The sequence below is a fragment of the Lycium barbarum genome, chromosome 6, assembly GCF_019175385.1.
Source record: "Lycium barbarum isolate Lr01 chromosome 6, ASM1917538v2, whole genome shotgun sequence".
Lineage (NCBI taxonomy): Eukaryota > Viridiplantae > Streptophyta > Magnoliopsida > Solanales > Solanaceae > Lycium > Lycium barbarum.
Window position 1 is genome coordinate 135,046,240 of NC_083342.1, and position 25,883 is coordinate 135,072,122.

At 37.2% G+C, this 25,883-nt stretch overlaps 2 protein-coding genes and 1 long non-coding RNA gene across 3 annotated transcripts; all 3 read right to left on the bottom strand.

Moving 5' to 3' along the window:
* Positions 1-3,133: 3,133 nt before the first annotated feature.
* On the bottom strand, positions 3,134-5,503 carry LOC132599261 (uncharacterized). The gene has a single exon (XM_060312552.1). It carries the CDS (start codon positions 5,310-5,312, stop codon positions 3,396-3,398), a length of 1,917 nt encoding a protein of 638 aa, XP_060168535.1. The 5' UTR covers positions 5,313-5,503; the 3' UTR covers positions 3,134-3,395.
* Positions 5,504-21,920: 16,417 nt separating this feature from the next.
* Positions 21,921-23,375, bottom strand: LOC132599262 (uncharacterized). Its single transcript, XM_060312553.1, has 2 exons — positions 23,282-23,375; positions 21,921-23,137 (listed from the first exon to the last, which is right to left on the bottom strand). The coding sequence occupies exon 2, from the start codon at positions 22,957-22,959 to the stop codon at positions 22,333-22,335; it is 627 nt and encodes a 208-aa protein (XP_060168536.1). The 5' UTR covers positions 22,960-23,137; positions 23,282-23,375; the 3' UTR covers positions 21,921-22,332.
* A 921-nt stretch (positions 23,376-24,296) lies between these two features.
* Positions 24,297-25,768, bottom strand: LOC132599263 (uncharacterized). Its single transcript, XR_009566790.1, has 2 exons — positions 25,507-25,768; positions 24,297-24,574 (listed from the first exon to the last, which is right to left on the bottom strand). It is a non-coding gene; the product is annotated as an uncharacterized LOC132599263 (long non-coding RNA).
* Between the last annotated feature and the right edge of the window lie 115 nt (positions 25,769-25,883).

The following is a 25,883-nucleotide window of genomic DNA, read 5'->3' on the forward strand; positions in this document are numbered from 1 at the left end:
TGAAACCACGAACCAATTGAATGAGTTATGCCACAGTTTTCTCTATGTCTTATTTTTGCCCCTACATTTTTTTATTTTTATTTTACTTGGTTTGTCACATCCAATATGGTACATATAACTTAAGCCCTTTAAAAATATTTGAAAAGTTATGCATGATGATGATGTCATCTAATAGAAATAGCTATGCACAAAGATAATCTAAAATGGTAATAATAATAATTTTGGAGAACTCATTTGGTACTAGCAGAGCGTCGACCATATTTTCTTAGTAATTCTAAAATTGCCATTAAATTTCTCTTGATCTAAATTTTATTTAAAAAAATTATTTTGAATATATAAAGGTTTAATGATGTAACACAATTATACAATAGAAAATAAATTTCAAAATAAAAATAAATCGATAGAAAATAAATTTCAAAATCTATCCTTAAAGAAAATAAAAATGAGAAGGAACAAAATTATTAGATATATACGTCGTTGCACCGAGACATAATTTAATTATTTAAATTTAGCCAATGCTAATGTATTTGGGGCTATATCATAATTATAATATTATTATAACGCAAATTTAGAAAATATATTAGATAAAGAAAAAAGAAAAGAAATATCATTTCCTCCACATGCATTTCTTGAAAGGAAAAGAAAATTTTTAATTAAGAAAAATCAATATTTTTTCATATATCTTTTAAATATTTTGAATAGTCAAGTATTGAAATTTATAGTACTTGTTACATAGCTTTTAAATATGTAAATTTTCAAAGACTTAAAGATTTTATGCTCGAATTCACTGTCAAAATTAAACTGTTTGACTCTCGAAATTTAAACTGTGGCACATAAATTGAAACTTAGTGATTACTTTATTACCTTGATCTTGGGCCGGGGCTTAGCACGAGCTTGCCGACACTAGTATTAGTTCATAAATGGACTAATTGGGAGTTTGAATTCAACAACACTAAAATTAGAAACATTTTTGCTGCAATATCTGATAACTTGTTTGGTCCCACATGCTAAGTCATTATGTAGGATCAACTTTCCAGGTTAGAATAACTCAAAGTTACTTCTACAGATTTTGAGAAATGGTTCCAAATAGGAGAGAATAGAAATGTTTACTGGCTAACAACATAAATTATGAGTCTGTCTAAACCTTATTATTGCCAGAAATTTGAGTTAATATTCAAGAAAAGTGTAGATATGAAATCTCACTGAGAGTGAATTAATTTGCATCCGTTTTCTATTGCACTCAGTACTAGTGCCCATAATGTCACCAATAGAATGGGTTATGCCACTTTAGAAGACTAGATTCTAGCTCAGTCTGATTAGCAAACCATGAGAGTTGAGCAAAAATTATCTATTGCAAATTTGCAATGAATAGACTACATCAATATATGGAATGGAATGAAACCATAGAAGTAAAGAGGTTCATTACTTCCATTTCTTTTGAAGTAGAAAGAGGTGGCCCTTAGTCGAGAGACAAATGAATGACATCCATTCTTTATGCAGCTAAACTCATTAGTCTACCTAGGGTTTCTTCTAACTATTGAACTGGACAAAGTGGTCCTAATTTACAGCTTTGCAAAATTGTGTAAGCAACAAAAGAAAGGGACTAATTTCATTGTCACTTCCTCAAGCGAGATGTGAGATCAACGAAAAAATCCTCATTGCAGGGAATTGTGACACCGCCCATTGGATGATCAAAGCCAAATTCTTCCTCAGCTTGACTAAGCAAGTCTTGAAATAAAGGTTGGCTCAAGAATGATAGGGGAACCACAAATCTCTTCTTTTGCTTCTCCCCTACATAAACAGCAAAGTGGCCTTTCGGAACGTCTCCAGCTGTAGAAGACTTCTTGATTATACGAGGCATACGGATAGCCATGGTCGTTCAGTTCAATATAGATGAGCAACTAAAGGAGGGAAGAATTAGTGAGGACCCTGAAAGCAGAGAAAAGCTTTATATGATTTCAAGCTGTTATGGTAAACCCTTCTTTGGATATGTTTATATAGGCCAATGACAAGTTGTAGAATCTTACTAATGTGAATTGAATATGTATTATGTGGGCACCAGCTAAAGACAATAGCACCTGAAGTATCACATGCTTTGCCTTCCAACTCACTCGGACTAGCTGCAGAAGGCCCCACCGATTTCCACAACAAAGGCAAAGTTGTTGTTCTGAGGTCATAAACTCATAGGTCCTCCAATGCTTTCTAGTCAAAGAACAAAACCAACCAGTGTCTGCTTCTGTTGTGCCACTGCTGAACATGGGTGGACCTTAGCACTATTTTATAGGAACAAGCAAGAGAAGAATACTATGGTGAAATGGACTGGTACTATACAACAAGAATAATATGCTGGCTTAAATTTGTCAAGAAGATCAAATGACGGAGAGCACCTTGAGTTGATCAAATGGTGATTGAGAAGCATTCGGTTTACCTGATTATTGTACTCAAAACATCCTAATTGAAACGGCATCTGATTAATATCCACATGAAAGACAGTAGCACATGAAGAGCATCATATGATCTTGCCTTCTCCGTCCTTGTGCAGTACTTATAATTTAAGACCATTTTGGTTGCATATGAAGGACCAAATGATCTAGTTATTGACCTCCTGGACTACTAAAAGATACCCTGAGACATATCTCGAAATTAGCAATGTAACAGTTGTATATAAACTAATCATGAGAAAACACCTCCGGCAAATGGGGGTACATAATCATCACTAAAGAAAGATAGAAGCTAGACAAAATTTCATAGGCGAACATCTATTTGGGAAAGACAGTAGCAAATGAAATGCCAAATACTTTTGATAAAAAAATCACTTCAAACTATATATAACTCAAAATTTGTCTAAAGAGGCAGGTCCACATTCATTCTTAAAACAAACAGAAGAGAAGCAAGGAATAGAAGCAATAAGAATATTATGAACCTCCAGAAATGACTTAGTTATTTCGTTATGTGAAACAATATTCTAGTCAGTATTATAGAAGTGAGATGCAAGGTCTTGGGCTCAGACTTAATGTTCAGTTATTCTTAAAAAAGCAAACCTTGAAGCCTTATAATTCCACGCAGTAAGTGGAAATGAATTTAAAATAGCTCTCTAGAAATGCGAATCACATCAACAACAAACATCAGAATATGAAGCAGTAATCCTTTTTTCAGAAAGTAAAAAGGATTTCATATTATTTCATACGGTAAGGACAAAAAAAGCTGTCATCTATTGTTACATATGATGTTGAAACAAGCTAACAGCAGTCAAAGTCAAGTCTAGGCCATGATACTAGCAGCATTAGAAAAATGCTCATGTGCCTTCTTAAAGGTAAGCTATGGGACCAAAAACTATAGTCATTTCTTCGGACTTGTAGTTAACAGTTTGGATAATAATAGGACTCCCTTATTATTCAATGGCCACGAGCAACATACGCAAGAGAAATTGCAGCAAAGAGTGTCGTTGCTGAAGATAACATGGTCCAGAAATTCTTCTTCTTTTGTGCCTGTGCTACTGAAAACTGCAGAAACTCAACCTGTCTCTCCATCTCCTCAACTTTGTTCTCTTTACTCTTGATTGCATTCTTGATCACCTCCAACTCTGCTTCATAAGGCTTGACATTTTCCCCATTCATTTGTTTTTTCCCATTTTCTCCTTCACCATTTGAGCAGATTGAATCTGCAGCAGTCCTCAAAGCATTCAAGATTTCCTCAGAATTACTGTTTGCCAACTCAATCTTACACTGAATAGCACTAATTTTCTTCTGTGCTTCGCCTAGTGAGGTTTGCACGCATGCAATTTCCTTGTTCAACACTTGGCATTGAGTTTCCAGCTCTTTCTTTTCTTTAACAACGTCGAGGTAATCAGCCTTGGTTTTCTCAACCTCCTTAACAATTTTTTCAATGTGCTTCTCCATTTCTTCAATCTGTTTCTTCATTATCACCCCATTCTGTTCCTCATTGGCAAAACACTTTTGTGTCTCATCCTTCTCAAGGGTAACTCGCTCGAACGCAGCCTTATATTTACCAACTTCGGTTTCCAAATTCTTCACCTTCTCTTCTTGACCATTACAAGACACCTCTAATTTTTCGACAACATCTTTGAATTCAGCTAATTGTTTCTTTAGTTCAACAATTTCAGTCTCCCTATTAACTTTAGCCTCTTCTATCTCAATCTTCTCAGTAACAGTTCGCTCAATCTTCTTCTTCTCTTCATCTAATTGCTTCAATGCCTTATCCAATTCCTTCTCAACAAAACCCTTCTCTTCAATCAAGCCCTCAACTCTAATCTCTTTCTCATTATTTCCCTTCACTAGTTCATTAATCCTCCTCTCCATCTCTTCTTCCTTCCTTAACCCTTCCAAACACTTCTTCTCTAACTCAGCCAAATTTTCACACAATTTCACCTCCTCCTTTTGCAAACTCATCACCATATCATTAAGACCAGTGATTGTTTTTCCCAACTCGACGTTCTTCTTCACTTCCGCAATTCTCTCCACTTCAATCCCTTCTTTTTCCCTAACAATCCCATCAATCTTTCCCCTCATTTCTTCAATCACCTTATTCGAATCCAACAGGCTATTCTCAACCAATTCCTTCTCTCTCACCATCGATTCGATCTTGCTCTCTCTTTCCTTTATTTCCTCTTTAATCGCGTCATATTCAACCCTTAATTTCCCAACATCCACTTCAATCTCCTTCTCTCGTTTCTCAGTTTCGACTAATCTCACTCTCAGTCCATTCGCCTCCTCTATTTCAACGTCAAGTTTCACTTTCATTTCCTCCTTCTCCTTACGAACCTCCTCCGTAACACTCCTCTCATTCGCCACCTCATCACTAACATCATTCACTTTCTTCTTAAGCCTTTCAATCTCACTATCCTTTCCAATCATAACCTTCTCGATCTCACTCCTCTCTCTCAAAACATCACTCATTTCTCTCTCTACACTACTCAGTTTCTCCTTAACCAGAACATTTTTTTCAAGAAACTCATTTCTTTCCTTCTCAAACACCTCAGCATGATAACCAACCTGAACAGCAACAAACAAAGACACCAACTTTTTCTCAATATCTAACTGAATAACCTGTTCACTTAACTGAGTCAACTCGGTCTGCAACTCATTTTTCTCCGAGTTAGACTTTTTGAGTTCCGATTCCAGACACCCTTTTGCCTGAACAAGTGAATCCACTTGTTGTCTTTTCTCAATAGTCTCTTTAAGAAGCATGTTGTTAAGGTTCTTGAGGTTTTCAAGTTTCTCAGTAGCTTCTTCCATTGCTGTGTTGGAGTTATTGTTTTCTTTTTCTTGGGGGGTTACTTTCTTTTTGGCCATTGTGTTTTGGCTTAAAGAATTTTTTTTGTGTGGTGGGAATGTGGGATATGGTTATTGGAAATGGAGAAAAGATTGAAGATATGATGAGATAAGAAGATTGAGCGGCGAAGAGTAATCCAGTCTAGGGTTTTAATTTGAAAATCTTGAACCGGTAAACTATCCGTACGGCGCCCTTAATTTTTTGAAATTTTCGAGGCGGCTTATGTACACTGCACTGCACCCTTAAGGGTCATTTAAGGCGGAGTCTGGAACCAAAATAGCCTCAAAAAAAAGTTTTTGAACCAAACCAACAAAAACAAAAATTATCAAACTGCCTTTAGCGCAGTAAATTATTGCGCTAAAATAGTTAACGGGGACGGCTCCATTAATTGCTATAGAGCATTAATTTACTGCGCTAAAGCGACCCGTCTTTTTTTTTTTCCGGCCATTTTGGTTAACCCTTCTTTCATTACACTTTTTAACGTACTTTGATCATAGATTAATCATGCTTCGGGACCCCGAAACTTCAATATTTTATATAGAACCGTACTTATTTTTATGCGATTAATAAGGTAGGCTCAATACATCAAGGATAACAAAATCTTTGGATGGACGTTTTAGTGTTTGAAAAGTGCTCGAACGCCATTTTCGTTTGAAGGCTTGGTGTCATTAGCTTTAAGTTTTTTACGAATACTTAAACTTGTTCATTAATAATTAATCAAAAGTTAGTCAAAATGGCAGCATAAAAAAAAAACTTAAAATACATTCATCAATTCACGCCCTTGAGTTGATGAAAAACTAAACATACTAATATTCTTCAAAATAACAACATCATCATAAATTAAACTTAAAACTAAAATCACAACATTCTTAATCATCATCAGAATACAAGTCCTCAATATCGTCCTCAAAAAAATATTAGCGGTTTCTTAAGACACATCTTTTTTCAGTAGTTGTTAGTTCTCTACCGGTTGATGATGCTTGTTCTTCGGCCAACTTTAGCATGTAAAATCTACATCGTCTTGCCAGCATTCTGTTGTTTTCTTTTCTAATCCTTTGCACGGCAAGCTCGCAAGTTTTTGGACCTACTTGAGGCATGGTTAAGGAGTACCTTGTTGGGATTGGAGCGTTGAGATTTTCCAACTCACGAACAAGACGTTCTGATTCGGCAAGCCGATGTGACCATTCTCGGCGTAAACCGCAATAATATTCTAGCGGATCTGAATATTTCACATTGCAGAAATCATCATTACGCTCTATAAGAAGATGGGGATTTAGCTCATCTAGTTTGAAATCACTAGTATCGCTCGAAAAACTACTGTGATTTGAACTCTCATCACCAATGCTATTTGATTCTTTTGGAAGAAGTAAAGACCAAGCTGAGTTTCTAGTAGTCGACATTGAATATGTTGTAGTCTAATAACAAAAGAAAGTGCTACTTATATAGTTGCAAACCCCCATGTACTCGTAGTTGGGGGGTGGGGGGGTCTTTATGACCCTACCTACTTACTTTATATAAAAAAATATTAATCTTCATCGGACATCTCACAGTCCGAATCTCACTTGAATCTAAATCTTGTTCTACCATGTACACCATATTCTACCCTAAGGTAACGTATTTGCATCCGATTGTTCTCTTCGCGAAAATGGTTAAGAGCAAAATTATACTCTTGTGGAGTTCCACGAGGCATTGACATAGCATGTTTTTTTGGGCGTTTAAGCCCTACTGACGCTAACTTGTGCTCCAGTGTTGCAGCCTCCCTAACACGCCACTCCCACTCCTCTCTCATTTTATTATTGTATTCTCGATTGAATATGTCGTTAGGGTTGTTTGAGTATTCAAAATCTTCATCCAATTCCCATGTCCTACCCATTGCGTCGAATATGTTTTCTAGAGTGAACGATATAACACGACTAATATCTCTAAATTGGTCAAAAAATGACATAGTGACTCAATTTTGTGTGGAATTTTGTGTGGTTGGTAACTATTCGTCAAATTACGTTATACAACACGTAAAGTTTGATTCGAATTATGACGTTTTTCTGTATGACAGTTGATGTGACAATGTATTGCAGCCGTATAGATTCTGCCACGGTCTGACATAGTGTGGTTAATTCATGTGTTATGCAACACTCCGTACTTAATTTGATTTGACGTAACACTGCAAGACACACTAATTGCATGCATGCGTTGGTTCAATATTCAAACTTCAAATCTTATTAATACAGAGTTCGAATAAGGGAAAAATTCTATTTTCATCCAATTTTTAACACAAGTTCTAAGTTTCATCCAATTTTTAACACAAATTCTAAGTTTCATCCAGTTTTTGCATTTTGTATTCCTGCTAACAGTGGCAGAGCCAGAATTTTCTCCGAGGTGGTTCAAAATATAAAAAAGTAAACATACGAAGAAGCCTAAGGGGGTTCAACATCTACTATATATATAAAAAAAAAAAATAACCTTATAAAAACAGTGTTTTTTTTTCTGCCGAGGGGGTTCGGAATCCGAACCCCCTCGGCTCTATGTGACTCCGCCACTGCCTCCTAAATTATTCAAAAAATGGAAGATGTTCCAAAAATTAGAGTTTCTTCATTCTGGGACGAATAAATTATATTCGAGGAAAATAATTTGCGCTATGATTCTCCCCCAAAATACCATGTTAAATTTCCACTTGATTTAAAATTCTCAAAACTACTCCAAGCCTTGTATAATAGACTACAAGTTAGTAGGAGTGATTTTGATTTAAATATAATTGGAAAATATCCAATGTCATTTACGCCGCAAGGTGTAACTAGTTATGGACAGTGGTACATTCAACACGATGGTTCTTTAACCCCGATTCAGTGGCATTCTGATGAGATCCCCTATCTTGATCATCTTCAAGATCGCCTAGATGCCTTTGTCTTTACTAGGGATGATGATCATATTCGGCGAAGTTTGTGGAAAGAGCCAGTGGATCTTTTAAAACAAAAGGCTCATATTGAAAAATGCATGATTTTCAGCTCGAAAAAATCATTGCAAAGGGTTGTTAGGATTTATTGCATCCAGGGGATGAGGGAGTTTAAAGTTGACGATTTCACACGAAAACTTTGACAATTGGTCTGCAAGCGAAAATATCAAAGCTGCGAATGGATGCTCCGTGGTAAGGAAACTGCTGAAAAAGATGTGGACTATTTCAAAGTTCTACACAAAGCACACTTGTGATATGGGTGACCTCCTAGAAGATCATTGCAATCTAGATACCAATATGATTGCTCGGGTATTAGTTGGCGACGTTGGAAAAAACCCAAGGTATCCCCTTCGCCTAAGTTTATTTTATTTTTGGTGTTAATAGAATATTCCTCGTTGCTATATGCTGATATTTCAACTTTTTCAGGTTCCCTATTAAAGATTGTATTACAGTCGTCCTGAAAGTATATAGCAAAACTGTTACTAGGAGGAAGGCGTATCTTGGGCGTAGGCGTGCACATGAGATAGTCTACGACAATTGGGAGGGCTCTTTCAAGAAGTTGCCGAGATACATGGCGGCTCTACACACTTCAATCATGGTACTGTTGTAGAATGAAAGCTCAAATCGAAGCCTGGTGTGCCCGGTAATATTTTTGAGTTTGTGTTTTAGGCATTCAAACCATGTATTGATGGTTTTGCTCACTGTCGGCCTGTAATATCAATAGATGGAACACATGTGTACGGGGTGTATGACATAAAGCTGCTAATTGCAGTTGGAATGGATGCAAATGGAGCTATATTCCCTCTAGCTTTTGCAATTGCAGCTAATGAGAGCATAGTACGTGGGGTATGTTTTTGGACTACTTAAGGCAACACGTTATTAAGGATCACATGGAAATATGTGTGATATCAGACAGAAATGCTGGCATATTGCACAATATGTTCAATTTGCAGAGGTGGCAGCCTCCCTTTGCCTACTATCGTTATTGTTTAAGGCATTTGAAGGCAAACTTCCAAAAGGCATATCGAACCCCAGCATTTTGCAATTGGATGTGGGCGGCTACAACAGAGCATCAGGAGAAGAAGTTTAACCTGCAGATGGACATTATTAGGCGGGCGAATGAGGAAGCCTTCCACTGGTTGAATGCAATTGATAAAGACAAATGGACATTATACCAGGATGAAGGTAGGCGATGAGGTATACTGACAACAAACAGCTCTGAGTCATTCAATGGCTTGTTGAAATCTGCACGGAGACTATCCGTCACCGCAATGGTGAGAATGACTTTTAAGCAGGTTGTGGAGCGGTTCGTTAATAGATCAAAAGAGGCCAAAGCACATGCAGCAGCAGGTCTAAGATGGATGCCAAAACCGTCATAACTGTTCGAGTACCACAAATATAAGGCTCAGAAACATGACCGGATGGAGTACAACTCTGCAGAGCGCATATTTGAACTCACAACAAGTGTGCACCAAGGTAAAGGAGGTAGCGTCCACACAATTTGTGAGATTCCAAGAACATGCACATGCGGCAAGTGGCAATCATATCACATGCCATGTTCTCATGCCTTCAAGTGTTGTATCGCAATGGGAAATAACACCTCCCCGTACATGGCTGAGGAATATTCAGTTGAATATTATGCAAGAACGTATGTTGGAAGGTTCTACCCACTTGGTAGTGAGAGTTTTTGGCCACCGGATCCATTTTCAATGATTGCAAATAAAGCATTTATCCATAAATTCAGAAAGAAAGCATACTCCCGTATTCATAATGAAATGGATGTTCCACAGGGGAGATACACTCGAAAATACTCATTTTGCAATTATGTTGGTCATGATAAGCGCAAGTGTCCCTTACGGCATGGTGGTCAAACTACATCTCGCGGTGGAAGTACCTCTCGCAGTGGAGGAAGCTTTCGTGGTGGTAGGTCTAGCAGTAGTGGCACATCTAGTAGTGGTGGCACATCTCGTGGTAGTGGCGGAAGATCAACTCAAGGTCATTAATTGATGAATGTTTTTTAAGTTTTTTTCTTTCTTTGATTATTGTATTTTAAAAAGTTCGGGTTTCTTATTAATGAACAAGTTTAAGTATTTTTATATTGTTATGAATGATGCAATTTAATTATTTTGAGATTTGTATGAATGCTTCCATTATGACTAACTTTTGATTAATTATTAATGAACAAGTTTAAATATTCGTAAAGAACTTAAAGCTAATGACACCAAGCCTTCAAACGAAAATGACGTTCGAGCACTTTTCAACCACTAAAATGGCCATCCGAAGATTTTCTTATCCTTGATGTATTGAGCCTACCTTATTAATCGCACAAAAATAAGTAGGGTTCTATATAAAATATTGAAGTTTCGGGGTCCCGAAGCATGATTAATCTATGGTCAAAGTACGTTAAAAAGTGTAATGAAAGAAGGGTTAACCAAAAGGGCCGAAAAAAAAAAGACGAGACGCTTTAGCGCAGTAATTTACTGCGCTAAAGGAAGTTTGGTAACTTTTTTTTATTATTGGGGTAGTTTGGTTCAAAAACTTTTTTTTGAGGCTATTTTGGTTCCGGACTCTTTAAGGCACAGCCACTTATTTTAAAAACTTTACATCTATAACCACTTAAAGATTTTCATAATTAAAATGACTAATATTGTAAATTTATATAAGGGGATTTTGAATTTCAAATATAGAAAGTGATTTTGAATCAAGTGTGTGGGTGTAGTTGAAAAAACGCTGGTTGCGGTACCTTTTTGCCTTTTGCAGCTTCTGTCTGGATGTACATAATGTGTGTATATATAAATAGTGATCGTGAATATATATATATATATATATATCAAGAGTTTAAACAAAATGCTTCAGCCACATAGTATCTCTTTCACATGATTCATATTACGTGTTAACAAATTATTTTCTTCTTTTAGCAGCTCTTGTGTACATAACTTTAAGAAATGGAATTAAAATATCACGTAAACATTATTATTGTCGCAAACTTGAAGAAATGAATTTTGAATTTCAAAAAATAAAATGTGAATTCAAATCAAGCAGGTATTGGAAAAGCTTAAAAATATCAAAAGAGATGAAGATTGACTATATAAATTACTTTCAATTCGGCATATTGATATTTAAGAGACATGCGATGCCAGAACTTCATGCACCATGCTTGGAGTTTAATCATATATGCATGAACTTCATGCAAAAAACTTTGAAGTTTGTTTGCTTCCAGTTGCCTGAAGTTAGGCTTTGGCAAGCCAAACCTCAAAGCATATGTCTGAACTTCAAATTTTCGCGCATGAAAATTATTTAAAGCGGTTAAACTTGCAAAAGTTTAAGAATTTTGGTTATGGCTTAAATTGGGATCTTGAAATAGGCTATATATGCACTTCGCCCTTATCTGTATGGCTCATTAGAAAATCCAGCCAATCGAGCAATAGCAAGTACAAATTTCAAAAGTGGTCGATTTATGCCTACTATTACTACTATTATTATTATTATTATTATTATTATTATTATTATTAGTATTCGTATCCGCGCATTATATAAAAAACAATTAAGTACACCATATTACTCCAATAATTAACATCTTATTCGTAATATCACATCCAATCTAATTTTTTCAATATTTAAACTATCTTTTAGCTGAGCCCATTTATTTTCTCCATAAAGTCAATTTTTAATACACCTACATATGAAAAATAAATTAAGCGTTATTAAAGGATAAAGGACATGTTAAAACAGAGGAAGCTTTGAAATCTAAGTTTTAGAATAAATTTCCTTTCACAAAGATAATTTTCAATGGTTTGCTCCACTTATATTGGTATTCGTAAAAAGAGATCATATTAATGTTCAGGTTTTTCCAAGTTATTATTCTTATCATATTCCTCTTTATACTAAAATGAATTTTTAATTATTCAATTAAATTAAATTAATTCAATAAAAAAATAAGTACATCAAAAGGAGCTAGAATGAACTGAAAGAGGAAATGGTCCCAGTCTAACAAATAGGGAGGTTAGAATGAAGTTCAAATGATAACCATAAAAGAAATAGATATTTGTTCTTCAAAGCTCATACAGTACTCTGCTTTCTTCATGGACATAATTCTCGAGTTGGACCCTCCGACATCACAAATCGTTGCCACCTGACAAAATACACAGTATTAGAATGAGTCCTCAGCTTAAATGACCCAAAAAGTGACTGTAGGAATCAAAATAACGCAATAAAAAAAAAGTTACCAAAGTAATCAAATTAGTGCTCAATAGGATCAAACTGCAAATTTACAGTTAAGTGCGCAATAGGGGTTATATTTTTTTTGTTTGTTTGTACAATTTTAAAGTTCTCAAATTCACATTTTTTTCATACGTTGACCAAAGATTAGTGATGTTTTAAAACTCCGAAATATTAATATTTTATATAGAACTTGATGATATCTTTTTCTGCGAACAATACTGTCGGCTCAATACATCAAGTATACCTAAACGTTTGTATCATCGTTTTAGGGATTGTAAAGTGCTCCGAAGTAAGTTTTGTTTGTTTGAATCTTGTTATCTAAGGTTTAAGTGTTTTATTTATAATTTAGTTTAGAATGTCACGCGAGTTAGTTATAAACGATTACAAAGAGTAAAATAATATTTATCATTAAGAAATAGATACGTAAAAAATATACTTAATTTGTACTTAAACCATGCATCATGCACCCAAGTTGTTTTTTCAATGCCTTCTCAATACTCCCACCTAGATTTGATCCCCGGTGGTTGGCATAAAAAGAGATGGCTAAACCACCAAGCCAAGTTGGTGAAAGCTACAATGTAAACACTTTTTATTTTTTATAATGTTCACTAATGTCATCTAACTTGTTTTCATAAATTGAATTTCGAATCTTGAAATTGACATTCAAAACATCACTACCACGGGATTACCATCTTCAAATATATTTTTTATCACTAGACTTTTACTAAAGATGAATGAAAATTGTGCACCAATTTGGGGCAAAATTCAAATTGAATGGGAAAAAAGAGGTTTTTCTAAAAATTGGGCTAGCCAAACCACCTTGCGGCAATTTTTGCGGCTAGATCTCGCAAAAATACGCAAAATAAAAAAAAAATCGCCTAAATCGGACTGTCGAGCGCAAAATTATGACCGTTTAAATTTTCACCAATTTACAACTACTTCCCCCCCCCCCCCCCCCCCCACTATACTCATTATTTGATAATTTTATCTTATTTTTATAACTACTTAAGTCTACTGGATAAAAAATTTATGGGACTTGCGTAACGCATTAATTTACTGTGTTATTCAAACAATATTTTTTTAATGACGTCATTAACGCAGTAAATTACTGCGCTATAAAATAAAACACTTAAACCTAAAGATAACAAGTTTTCAAACAAACAAAACTTACTTCGGGGCACTTTACAACAACCCCTAAAATGACGATCCAAACGTTTACGTATACTTGATGTATTGAGCCGACATTATTATTCGCAGAAAAAGATATCAAGTTCTATATAAAATATTGATATTTCGGAGTTTTAAAACATCACTAATCTTTGATCAAAGTATGGAATAAACGTGAATTTGAGAACTTTAAAATTGTACAAAATATATATATATATATATATATATATATAACCCCTATTGCGCACTAATTTAGTGCACAATAGAACTTAACTATAAATTTACAATTTGGTCCTATTGCACACTAATTTAGTGCGCAAAGGTGGGTTTTTTTTTTTTTTTTTTTTTATTGCGTTATTTTGATCCCTACAGTCACTTTTTGGATCATTTAAGTTGGAGACTCGTATTGAGATAGCCTAAAACATGAATACATTAGACTAGCCACAATGAGAAAGGCAAAATTATATGCGAAGCAAGAGTAGGACAATCTGATTGAGTTATCTCAAGGCTTGTTTAACTCTTAAATGACAGCCACAAACCAGAAAAATAGCAGCTGATCAAGCTATTATCAGAATCACCACAAATGAATCACGAAAAACGTCCACACCATTTGAAGATGTAAAGATATTTTGGTGAAGGATAAGCCCTGAATGTCATTAACTACGTAGTTATTCTCATTTAAGCTTAGCTGAAAAATCACCTAATGAAGGCTAATTCCGTGTATCAGCAAATGTTGAAAACCTAAAATTATCTTGCCCTATTTGGATGCTCATTAGCCCAAGATAAACCAGGACGTTTGACTATTACAAATACATTTCATCATAACTTTTTGGGGAGAAATTCAATATCAAATCCAAACCCTTCCCATCCCCACTAAAAAGGTTACAATGTATTCGAGAAAATTTAGATTCTGGGGACCATCTAATCAGTTTCGAACTCACTTATCATGTACTCAAATACAACGTAATCAAAGATTTACCTGGTTATAAGAAACTAAAGTTTAAGAAATAAGCCAGGTCATGGATCCTAGAAGACACTGGTATTTACATAGGTATTAATACAATAGTTAAACCTGCAACTTTCTTTTTGCCCATTACGTTACTTACGCATCCCAATACAATAGCTTATTTCGGATTATGTTCTCCTCTATAAGGATCTGTAGTAGTGATTATGTAGAAAAACATATTGTACGCCCTGTAACTCAATTCGCCCAAAACCATTGTTAAAATATAGAGGCTTTTCCTAGCAACCATATCTTCTTCATCAAGTTTTTTCTTGAGGTTAGTCAAAGACTAATCTAGAACATTTCAAAACACAAATGCTTCTAATTGTCCATAGGCTCCCATTAACTAATTTCTGGGCCATACTCAACAAAGAATACAAAATAAACATTAGATGCTTTTAGGAATGGTATAGTCACAAGCAACTGGAATATGAAAATATCTTGCTGCTTCTACCACCGATCGAAGACCATAGCTTAAGAACTGAGATAAAACTGCTTCTGGGACAAATTCTAGCTATGTCTATTGCTTTATCTATAACTGCAATGAGTTCCGCTATCAATAATACACGCAAAAAAAGGAAGCTAACGTTCACAAAAAGTAAAAGAATTTCATGCTCTCATTCAACGTCTACGTATCATGCTACTAGACAGCATGGTGATTACGCTTCAATTCTACTCTCTGACATTAGTCATGCATCATTTTTGTAATCAGATTGAACACCAACTATTAGAGTAACACCTACATCTTTGTAACCATAACTCTAAAGGAGTTCGCAAAACAACTTTCAGCCCCACAGACAATCTGATTCAGTTTTCTTGATGTTATTAATGGAATTAACTCATCCACAATAAATAATCAGTTGAATCATTCACAAATATACTAGAAGTAGGCATTTCTACGTCAATCATAAACAGACAAGTAGAGCACATCAAATTCACATTTCAAGTGTCAAGAACATGACTTAATATAATGATATTTTAGTACAGCACAATATGTAATTCCGCACTCCCGGATTAATAAAGGTTTCCATTGGGAATTCACAAACTAGAACCTTGACCAGAAAAAAAAATGAACAAAATGATCCCTTAAGTTCAAGGGTTGGATTATTTAAGTCCCTCATATTTCACGCTGAACATGACAAGCCTACAAACTTGAAAATCCAACTAAAAAGCATCTCCTTAGAAAATCGTCAATAAGAGAAAAAAGGATGTGCACACTTCAAGCGAGAAGAGTGTATCATGTACCAGGATTAATCATATGATGTGAATAGCAGGTAAAAAGGAACAGTAAAGTGTGAGCAATCAGTTTACTGTCACTGGAAAAGGAAAAGCGGAGGAAGCGTAAACCAAGATGGTGCCTTTTTTCCTTTGCTAAATCACTTGGAAACTTCTCAACAATTCAAATTTTAGTTTGTTAGATATCAAATCTAAGAAAGAAAAACTATCACAAATTACTTAAATCTGCAAAATAATGAGATATTCTGTTTCATGATCTTCATCTAGTCCTCTCTGTTAGGTGTGGAATTGGCCAAACAAGTCAATTCTTTTGTTCACATAGTCGTGATGTAAGCGCTTACCTCATAATAGTCGTGATGTAAGCGCTTACCTCATCATAGGAAATTCATTCCTATAAATAGGTAGCTTATGGTTCATTTGTAAGATATCATTAAGATCATTTGCTATACACATCCCAAGAGAGAAAAAATCTAAGAGAAATACTCTTAGTGAAAGGCCTAAGTAAGAGAAGGTCTTTGAGAGAATTTTCTGTGGTAAAATTCTTGAGTGTAATTGGGATTGGGGTTGTGAGGTTGAGTGTTGTAAACACTTGTAATATTTCTTCTTTAATAAGATCTGCAGCAGCAATGTGGACGTAGCTCTCACATTGAGGGTGAACCACTATAAATCTGTGTGTGCTATTTATTCTTCGCTTACATCACGGCGTAAGTAGGTTCTGTCTAAGGAGGTTGGTATTTAAGTGGTCCAGCTGTGACCCTCCAATCTTTCCTGGGAACCTGCTTACAAAGGTCGGATTTGGGATTTAAATCCTAACAACTGGTATCAGAGCAACAAGTTGCGTTGTGATTTAGAAACGATGGGAGGCGAAGATGGTACGACGCACGACATCGGAAAATTCGATGGTACAGACTTTGCGTTCTGGAGAATGCAAATTGAAGAATATTTATATGGCAGAAAGCTTCATGAACCTCTGAGTCTGAAACCAGAGGAGATGAAGCAAGCAGATTGGAATCTCCTCGACAGACAAGTTCTGGGAGTCATTCGGCTGACGCTGTCAAAGAACGTTGCTCACAATGTGGCAAAGGAGAAGACCACTGCAGATATGATGAAGGTATTGTCTGACATGTATGAGAAACCTTCGGCAAATAATAAGGTATTTCTCATGAAGAAACTATTTCATCTAAAGATGATGGAAAATGCTCATGTTGCTGCACACGTAAATGAATTCAATACCATTGTAAATCAATTGTCATCGGTAAAAATTGACTTCGATGATGAAGTGCAAGCTCTAATTTTGTTGGCATCCCTACCAAATAGCTGGGAGCCAATGAGAGCAGCGGTTAGTAATTCTGTCGGCAGTGACAAACTAAAGTTCAACGATGTTAGGGATCGTATCCTTGCTGAGGAAGTGCGCAGGACAGATTCTGGAGAGGCATCGACGAGTTCTGCTTTTAATGTTGAAAACAGAACCAGAAATTATGACAGAAACTACAACCGAAATAGGGGCAGATCGAAGTCAAGGAATGGCAGGGGTCAATCCAGACCAGGACGAACACATGAGTGTTGGAACTGTGGAAAATCAGGTCACTTCAAGAAGAACTGCAGGGCGCCAAAGAAGGAGGACAACAAGGGGGCTGGAATCAACGCTGCTACGGAAGACATTGGCGATGCGTTGTTGCTATCGGTTGACAGCCCGATAGACTCTTGGGTGCTTGACTCAGGAGCGTCCTTTCATACCACCCCACATCATGATATAATGACAAACTACGTGGCTGGGAATCTCGGCAAAGTTTATTTAGCCGATGGAGAGCCGCTAGACGTTGTTGGCACGGGAGACATTAATTTGAAAATGTCAAATGGATCCTCGTGGAAGATTACAAAAGTTAGACATGTTCCCAAGCTGATGCGAAACCTGATTTCAGTAGGTCAGCTTGATGATGAGGGATATGATCTCAACTTTGGTAATGGGTCTTGGAAGGTGGCGAAAGGTGCTATGGTAGTTGGCCGAGGAAAGAAGATTGGCACTCTCTACATGACGGCTAGCTGTCGTGATATTGTTGCTGTGGTTGACAACACAAAGAAGACAAATTTGTGGCATTGTCGGCTTGGGCATATCAGCCAGAAGGGGATGAAGCTGTTGGTGACAAATGGCTTAATTCCGGAGCTCAAGACGGTGGACCTTCATACGTGTGAGAGCTGCATTCTCGGAAAACAAAAGCGAGTAAGCTTCTCAAGTGCAGACAGAGAGTTGAAGGTCGAAAAGCTGGAATTGGTGCACACAGACGTGTGGGGACCTACCACTGTCCCCTCCCTTGGAGGATCACACTACTACGTGACCTTCATTGATGATTCAACCAGGAAGGTATGGGTTTATTTTATGAAAAATAAATCCGATGTGTTAAGTGTATTCAAAAGATGGAAAGCCATGGTCGAGAATGAAACAAACCTCAAGTTGAAGTGTTTGAGGTCCGACAACGGAGGAGAATACACTGATGGTGATTTCAAACGGTACTGTGCCGATAATGGGATCAAGATGATGAAGACTATTCCTGAACCGCCGCAACAAAAATGGAATAGCCGAAAGAATGAACCGAACGTTGAACGAGCGTGCTCGGAGTATGAGAATACACTCTGGACTGCCCAAGACATTCTGGGCAGATGCAGTCAATACCGCGGCCTTCTTAATTAACCGAGGACCGTCAGTTCCCTTGGATTTCAGAATTCCAGAAGAAGTCTGGAGTGGCAAGAAGGTAAATCTTTCATTTCTGAAAGTGTTCGGCTGCTTATCATATGTTCATAATGATGATACAGCTAGAAGCAAGCTTGATCCAAAATCAAAGAAGTGTTACTTTATTGGCTATGGTGACACCGAGCTTGGTTACCGATTTTGGGATGAACAAAATCAGAAAATCATCCGAAGCAGGAATGTTGTCTTCAACGAAGAGGTACTGTACAAGGACAAGCTACAAAAGAATTCAGAATGTCAGGACAAGGAATCGGAAATAGTCGATTTGAGGGACTTCCCGACACCTGAGCCGCAGCCAGGTACAACCGAGGCAGAGGAACAAACAATCCGAGAAGGTGCTGATGAAAGTGTTGATTCTGAAACAAATGAACAGACGCCAATCACAGAACTGCGTAGATCATCCAGGATCAGGAAGCCGCTTCACAGGTACTCTCCATCCCTCAACTACATTCTACTCACTGATAGAGGGGAGCCGGAATGTTATGAAGAAGCAATGCAAGTCGATGAATCGACTAAGTGGGAGCTGGCAATGAAGGATGAAATGGATTCACTATCGGCAAATCATACATGGGAATTATCCGAGTTGCCAAAGGATAAAAAAGCATTGCAAAACAAATGGGTTTATCGGATAAAGGAAGAACCCAATGGAAGCAAGCGTTATAAAGCAAGGCTGGTTGCAAAGGGATTTCAACAGAAAGAAGGCATTGACTATACGGAGATCTTCTCTCCCGTAGTCAAGATGGTGACTATCAGAACTGTTCTTTGGCTGGTAGCAAAGGAAAATCTACATCTGCAACAGATGGACGTGAAAACTGCATTTCTTCACGGTGATCTAGACGAGGAAATCTACATGCGACAGCCGGAGGGATTCAAAATCAAAGGAAAGGAGAATCTGGTGTGCAAACTTCAAAAGAGTCTGTACGGACTAAAACAGGCTCCAAGACAGTGGTATTTAAAGTTTGACAGCTTTATGAAGAAAGCTGATTTTTCAAGGTGCGAGGCAGATCACTGCTGTTACTTCAAAACATTTGAAGACTCGTACATGATACTGCTACTCTATGTCGACGACATGCTAATCGTAGGAGCAAACCTACAGGAGATTGATCGGTTGAAAAAAGGGTTATTGGAAGAGTTTGCAATGAAGGATTTGGGAGCTGCAAAGCAAATCCTTGGGATGAGAATCGACCGAAGCAAGGAGGGCATCAAACTCTCACAAGAAGAATATGTGAGGAAAGTTATCAAAAGGTTTAACATGCATGATGCCAAGCCAGTCAGCACTCCCTTGGCTGGACACTTTCGGTTGTCAAAGGATCAGTCGCCGACAACCGAGGATGAGAAGAAGCAGATGGACAAGATACCTTATGTATCTGCAATCGGTAGTCTTATGTATGCAATGATATGTACAAGGCCAGACATTGCACATGCAGTGGGAGTTGTCAGCCGATTTATGAGCAATCCGGGAAAGCAACACTGGGAGGCTGTGAAGTGGATATTCAGATATCTGAAAGGCAGCTCGAGTTCAGCTCTGTATTTCCGAAAATCAAAAACAGGATTGCAAGGGTATGTTGATGCTGACAACGGTGGTGATATTGATAGCAGAAAGAGCACATCCGGGTATGCTTACACCTTCGGAGGTACTGCAATCTCTTGGGTTTCCAAGTTGCAAAAGATAGTAGCTCTCTCTAGTTGTGAGGCTGAGTACGTTGCTGTGACGGAGGCCACAAAGGAAATGATGTGGCTACAATCTTTTCTGCGGGAATTGGATCAGGACCACGAGGGAAGTGTGCTATATTGTGATAGCCAAAGCGCCATTCATTTGGCAAAGAACCCGGTTTACCATGCTCGAACGAAGCACATACAACTCCGGTACCATTTCATTAGATCAGCTTTGGAAGATGGAGCGCTGGTGCTTGAGAAGATCGCAGGGAGTCAGAATCCAGCAGACATGCTGACAAAGGCAGTGACGATAGACAAACTGAAGCTATGCTCAACTTCAGTTGGCCTGCACGAAGTATGAAAGTAGGAAAGAGCTGCTGCATCGATCAAAGTGTGAAGACAAATTAAAATTAGTCTTCAAGTAGGAGATTTGTTAGGTGTGGAATTGGCCAAACAAGTCAATTCTTTTGTTCACATAGTCGTGATGTAAGCGCTTACCTCATAATAGTCGTGATGTAAGCGCTTACCTCATCATAGGAAATTCATTCCTATAAATAGGTAGCTTATGGTTCATTTGTAAGATATCATTAAGATCATTTGCTATACACATCCCAAGAGAGAAAAAATCTAAGAGAAATACTCTTAGTGAAAGGCCTAAGTAAGAGAAGGTCTTTGAGAGAATTTTCTGTGGTAAAATTCTTGAGTGTAATTGGGATTGGGGTTGTGAGGTTGAGTGTTGTAAACACTTGTAATATTTCTTCTTTAATAAGATCTGCAGCAGCAACGTGGACGTAGCTCTCACATTGAGGGTGAACCACTATAAATCTGTGTGTGCTATTTATTCTTCGCTTACATCACGGCGTAAGTAGGTTCTGTCTAAGGAGGTTGGTATTTAAGTGGTCCAGTTGTGACCCTCCAATCTTTCCTGAGAACCTGCTTACAAAGGTCGGATTTGGGATTTAAATCCTAACACTCTCTTGGCCTTACAATATTAAAAGAATATGCATCTTTTGCTTTTAGAGGAGAAAGAGGAAGTGCAGACAGTAGAAAGAAGCTTGTGGTTGGAGAATCAAAATTGTATAAGATAGAAGTTAACATTTCATTTAATAATATAAAATGGAAAAAAAGAAATTGATTCCTAGCATTCAGTTCATTAACATTTCAGTTGAGGAATAACCTTCTTCTAGATCAAGGTTCTAAGGTACATGCAACTAAGAAAAGGCTTACCCAATCAGGAGCTAGATTATAGTTGCTGCCAATTGGACGATTCAATCATCTTTGACTTCACCTGTGGTCAAATAAAAGGAAGTAAATACTTAGGAAAGCTAATGATGGCAATGACCAAAACAACCTAGACAAAATGTAGGTCATACTTAAGACCTGAAAACTAGGTAAGCATGAGTGGCACTAATAACTGAGGAAGAACTCTAACGACGAACTGGTTGGTTGTACAAGGAAAAAATGCCTTCCCCTCATTAATAAGAACGAATGTGAAGGTGAAAAGTGTGTTGATTTCTGCAATTCTAGCTCCAACATAATTAGATGGATTTATGCATGTGTTAACTAAACTATTATATATAATAAAGAACAAACTTCACATTGATTGTGCAACCATGCAATTGCAAGTGGAAGGGGTGAAACTTACATAACTTGTTGAAGGCATGATGGCTTGGATGCACCTCTATATGCGGGGAGTTGTAGGAAATGCGTTTGGCAAAGAATGATTCAGTAGAACTCTCTCTCCTGGAACTTGGTGTCAGCTCAAACGTGCATGTACTTAAATATTGATATATATGACCTTCGTCAGGTTTAGAACAAGGCTTACAGTTGTACATGATAGCCAAAAAAAAAACCTTAGACATGAATTCCTCCTGCCTAGAGAAACTAGATAGCCAACAGCAGAGGAATCCTTAAGCACGAGTGGGTCGACAATGTTGGAGATATCAACAAGACACTGTCCAGTGATGGGTGGATCATCATCAGAATGAATATCATCCACATAAATGCGCTCTACTGAATAAGTGTAAAGCCGCTCTATTTTATGCCCCAAATCACGAAGGACTAAAATAGCTCGGGTGGTCCATTAGAGTACTGGAACACCTGAAATCGATACAAGTGATCTTCTACAATCACACAATGTTTCGACCAGCTGGCTTTGAATAAATTACGTGAGCGATAGGGCAAAGTTTGCATGTCAAGCGCAGACGTGTGCCACTCCTTATGATCCACGCTGTAACCATATATATCTGTGCAGTAATCATCAAGCAACTTGGCGTAGAGCATCTTGTTGGAGTAGTCAATAATCTTAGCATGGTGACAGGCGAGCAAGTTTTCATAAACAAGAGCCGTCGGTTCAGAGAGAGAAACCCATCCTTGAAAAAGATTATTGATATCAAGCATCTCAAAGTGTGATAGTGGTATATATGGGGAACCACTAGAAAGCACATAAAGCTTCCCATCAAGGAAACACACAAACGGAGCGCGCTTTTGATATTTCAACTTTGGGAAGTCTTGTATCCATTGCCTAGAGGGAATATCATAAACATGGACATCACAAGTGTAAGATAGCTCCTCAGTCTCCTCATCAATTATGAGGTGACCAACAAAGTAGAGTTTACAATCACCAGCAATATATCCCAGATACCTATAAAGAAACTTCATCCGTTTGTGGGACACAACGTAGTACATGATGCAGTGGTCACAGTCAAAAGCATACACCGTTACCTCATCAGAATTTTCCCTAAAAAAGATTACAGTGGATGACCAATTGTTGTAATCAGAGGGCAATTTGTAGCCTCATTCTCAGTCTCTGTTGTCATATTCTTTGTGATAGGTCTATCCGTGTCCATTCTCGTTTATCTACCTCCTATAACAACAATTTTCATATCATCATTCACCATAATAAAAAATAAAAAACCACTCCGATCCAGAATTATTTTACTGTACTATTCTAGTCAGCAGTTAATTGTACATATATAACAAAAGGGGTGATATTTTACAGTATACACACCTGACCTGAGCTGACCTGAGCTGTGAGGGAGATATCGCCCGAGGGTTTTAACTTTTGCCTCAAATAATATTAATGTATTCCTAACAAAAAGAACTCACCACCCTCACCTATTATATACATATATAAATAATATAATATATAGGGGCACTCCTCTCCTACATATAATGGATTTTTAATTATACTAGTATTCGTATATGCGCGGTGCACGGTTGGTATGAAAAAATTAATTACTTTAATTATTATCTTATTTGTCTGAGTATATTAATCTAATTAGCTTAATAAAATTGGAAATGGTAACTTTGCTTCCTTTGGAACATATCTCATAACTAAAGACTTATAAAAAGCGGATGGTAAGAATTTATCCGTGTTTACACCAAACTAACAAATAGTTGACACATGTATTTATATACATTCTTATCTGTAAATATTAATTAGTTACATATTGATTAGTATAATTTAGTGTAAACATCGGATGTGAATCAATTTTAACCATCAAAGACTATAAGTTAATTTAACAACTGATTTATTTTTTTAGATCATATCTTTAGTTCTATTTTTAGAGTATATTAAATCAAAATAGTGAATATTTATTTTGTTTAAAGAAAATAAATATTTCATACAGTCCTACAATAGTGAAGTGGCCGCGCGGTTCTAATCTACATGGTCGGGGAAGAGAGGGGTAAATTGTCACGACCCAGCCCCGTGGGCCGCGACTGGTGCCCTACTTGGACACCCAAATAGACAAACATATCAAATCGTAACATACTTATCCAAATCTAATCACATACAGATAACGTATATAGGCACAAATATCACACGCTGCCTCAAATTATATCAAACTGTCTTAGACATATTTCAAACGCAACCATATGCATATACATATATCAAAAAGCCGGCAAGGCTATCGAATGTATCAAAAGCCGACAAGGCTATCAAATGTACCAAAAGCCGACAAGGCTATCAAATGTACCAAAAGCCGACAAGGCTATCAAATGGTACAACAGCCCAAAACACATATACGAATGCACGCCGACAAGGCTGCCATAACGAATAGAATCATATAAACACAACTGTACAGAAGTAGGCACACACACCCACAAATACGTCTACAGACCTCTAAACAGACAAACCGAATCATATGGCGGGACAGGGCCCCGCCGTACCCCTGAACAAATACATATATACATAGCGAACAAATGTATACCAAAATGTGTGCTCTGAAATGAGAAGAGCACTCCAAACAGCAGAAGAGGATGTCCTAAATGGGTAGATCACCAAACTGTGCGTCTGTACCTGCGGGCATGAAACGCAGCCCCCCCGAAGAAAGGGGGTCAGTACGAAATATGTACTGAGTATGCAAAGCAGAATATACAGAAAACAAACCTGAGACATAAACGAAGCAGAAGTGCCGAACATAAGTACAAATCCAATCATATCAAAATGTTTAGTTTCAAACATGTAAGTCATGCGTAGGGTACAGAAGAATATGGTCGCCCTCCCGTCGATGGCGTCATAACACAGCATAACACCAGAAAGTTTCAAATCTCCGTATCCCCGTCACATATCACATCACAACATAACGCCATACACAGCATAACACCAAATATATGTGGAACCCGACCCTCATTAGCGAGTAGCTCGGAGAACCATAACACAGCATAACTCCGGAGTATATCAAAATGCTCACGATAGCAGAACCGGCCCGGGAACCGGCGAAAGATATAACAGAACGCACGAGTAGAGTCGTGAGTAGTCATATGCATAAAATCATTATCATGAACCCAAACATAAGTAAACTGATCATACTTGAAAAATCGAAATAATAGTCATAACGAATTCTTTCAAAAGTTCTCGAATTACATAAAGGAACGTCGCGGGCCCCACGGACGGGTATTTATCCAAGTCAGGCCCGCTTATGGAAAACATACTCATTATACATAATGCAAACTCTTATGAAAATGTTGGAACAATCCGAGCCTTTATGCGAAAGATATGCATTCAAAAATTACGAAATTCATTAAAGTGAAACCTTTTTGTACAAAGTTTGGAAATCACTTCTTTCAAAAACATAATGGTTCATATTTCATCAAATCATACATAAGAGTGCCAAGGAATATATATCATATCATGCTCGGATTTCGGATTTGGAATTTCCTTAAGGCTTTAATCTAGCCTATGTAAAACTAAGACATGCCAAAAAAAAAAAAGGAGGATGCTTTACATACCTCGTACGCACTCCAAGATAGCCAATCTAAAGTAAATCCCAATCTACGCCTCGGGCTCCCCAAGGTCTACAAATATGCCAACGAATATCCAATCATTAGCTAAGGGCACTTAAGCCATTCATTCCAAACTAATCATTAAATTCTACAGAAAATTCGGCAGCACTTCCCCTGTAAATAGGCCATCCCGAGAATTTATCTCGCTCAAAATCAACAACAACAACCACAATAACCAACCTAGTAACATTGATAACCAATTCGAAAGGCAAAATAATAATAGTAACTCTTTTTTACATCATTCAACAACTTTCATAAATTCAACTCGACGACTTACTTTCAAGCCAACATCGATGCTTATATATATTTAAATACTAACCCGA

Coding starts and splice junctions, on each gene's coding strand:
- LOC132599261 (XM_060312552.1), bottom strand. CDS start 5,312: ATGGCCAAAAAGAAAGTAACCCCCCAAGAAAAAGAAAACAATAACTCC.
- LOC132599262 (XM_060312553.1), bottom strand. CDS start 22,959: ATGTACTACGTTGTGTCCCACAAACGGATGAAGTTTCTTTATAGGTAT.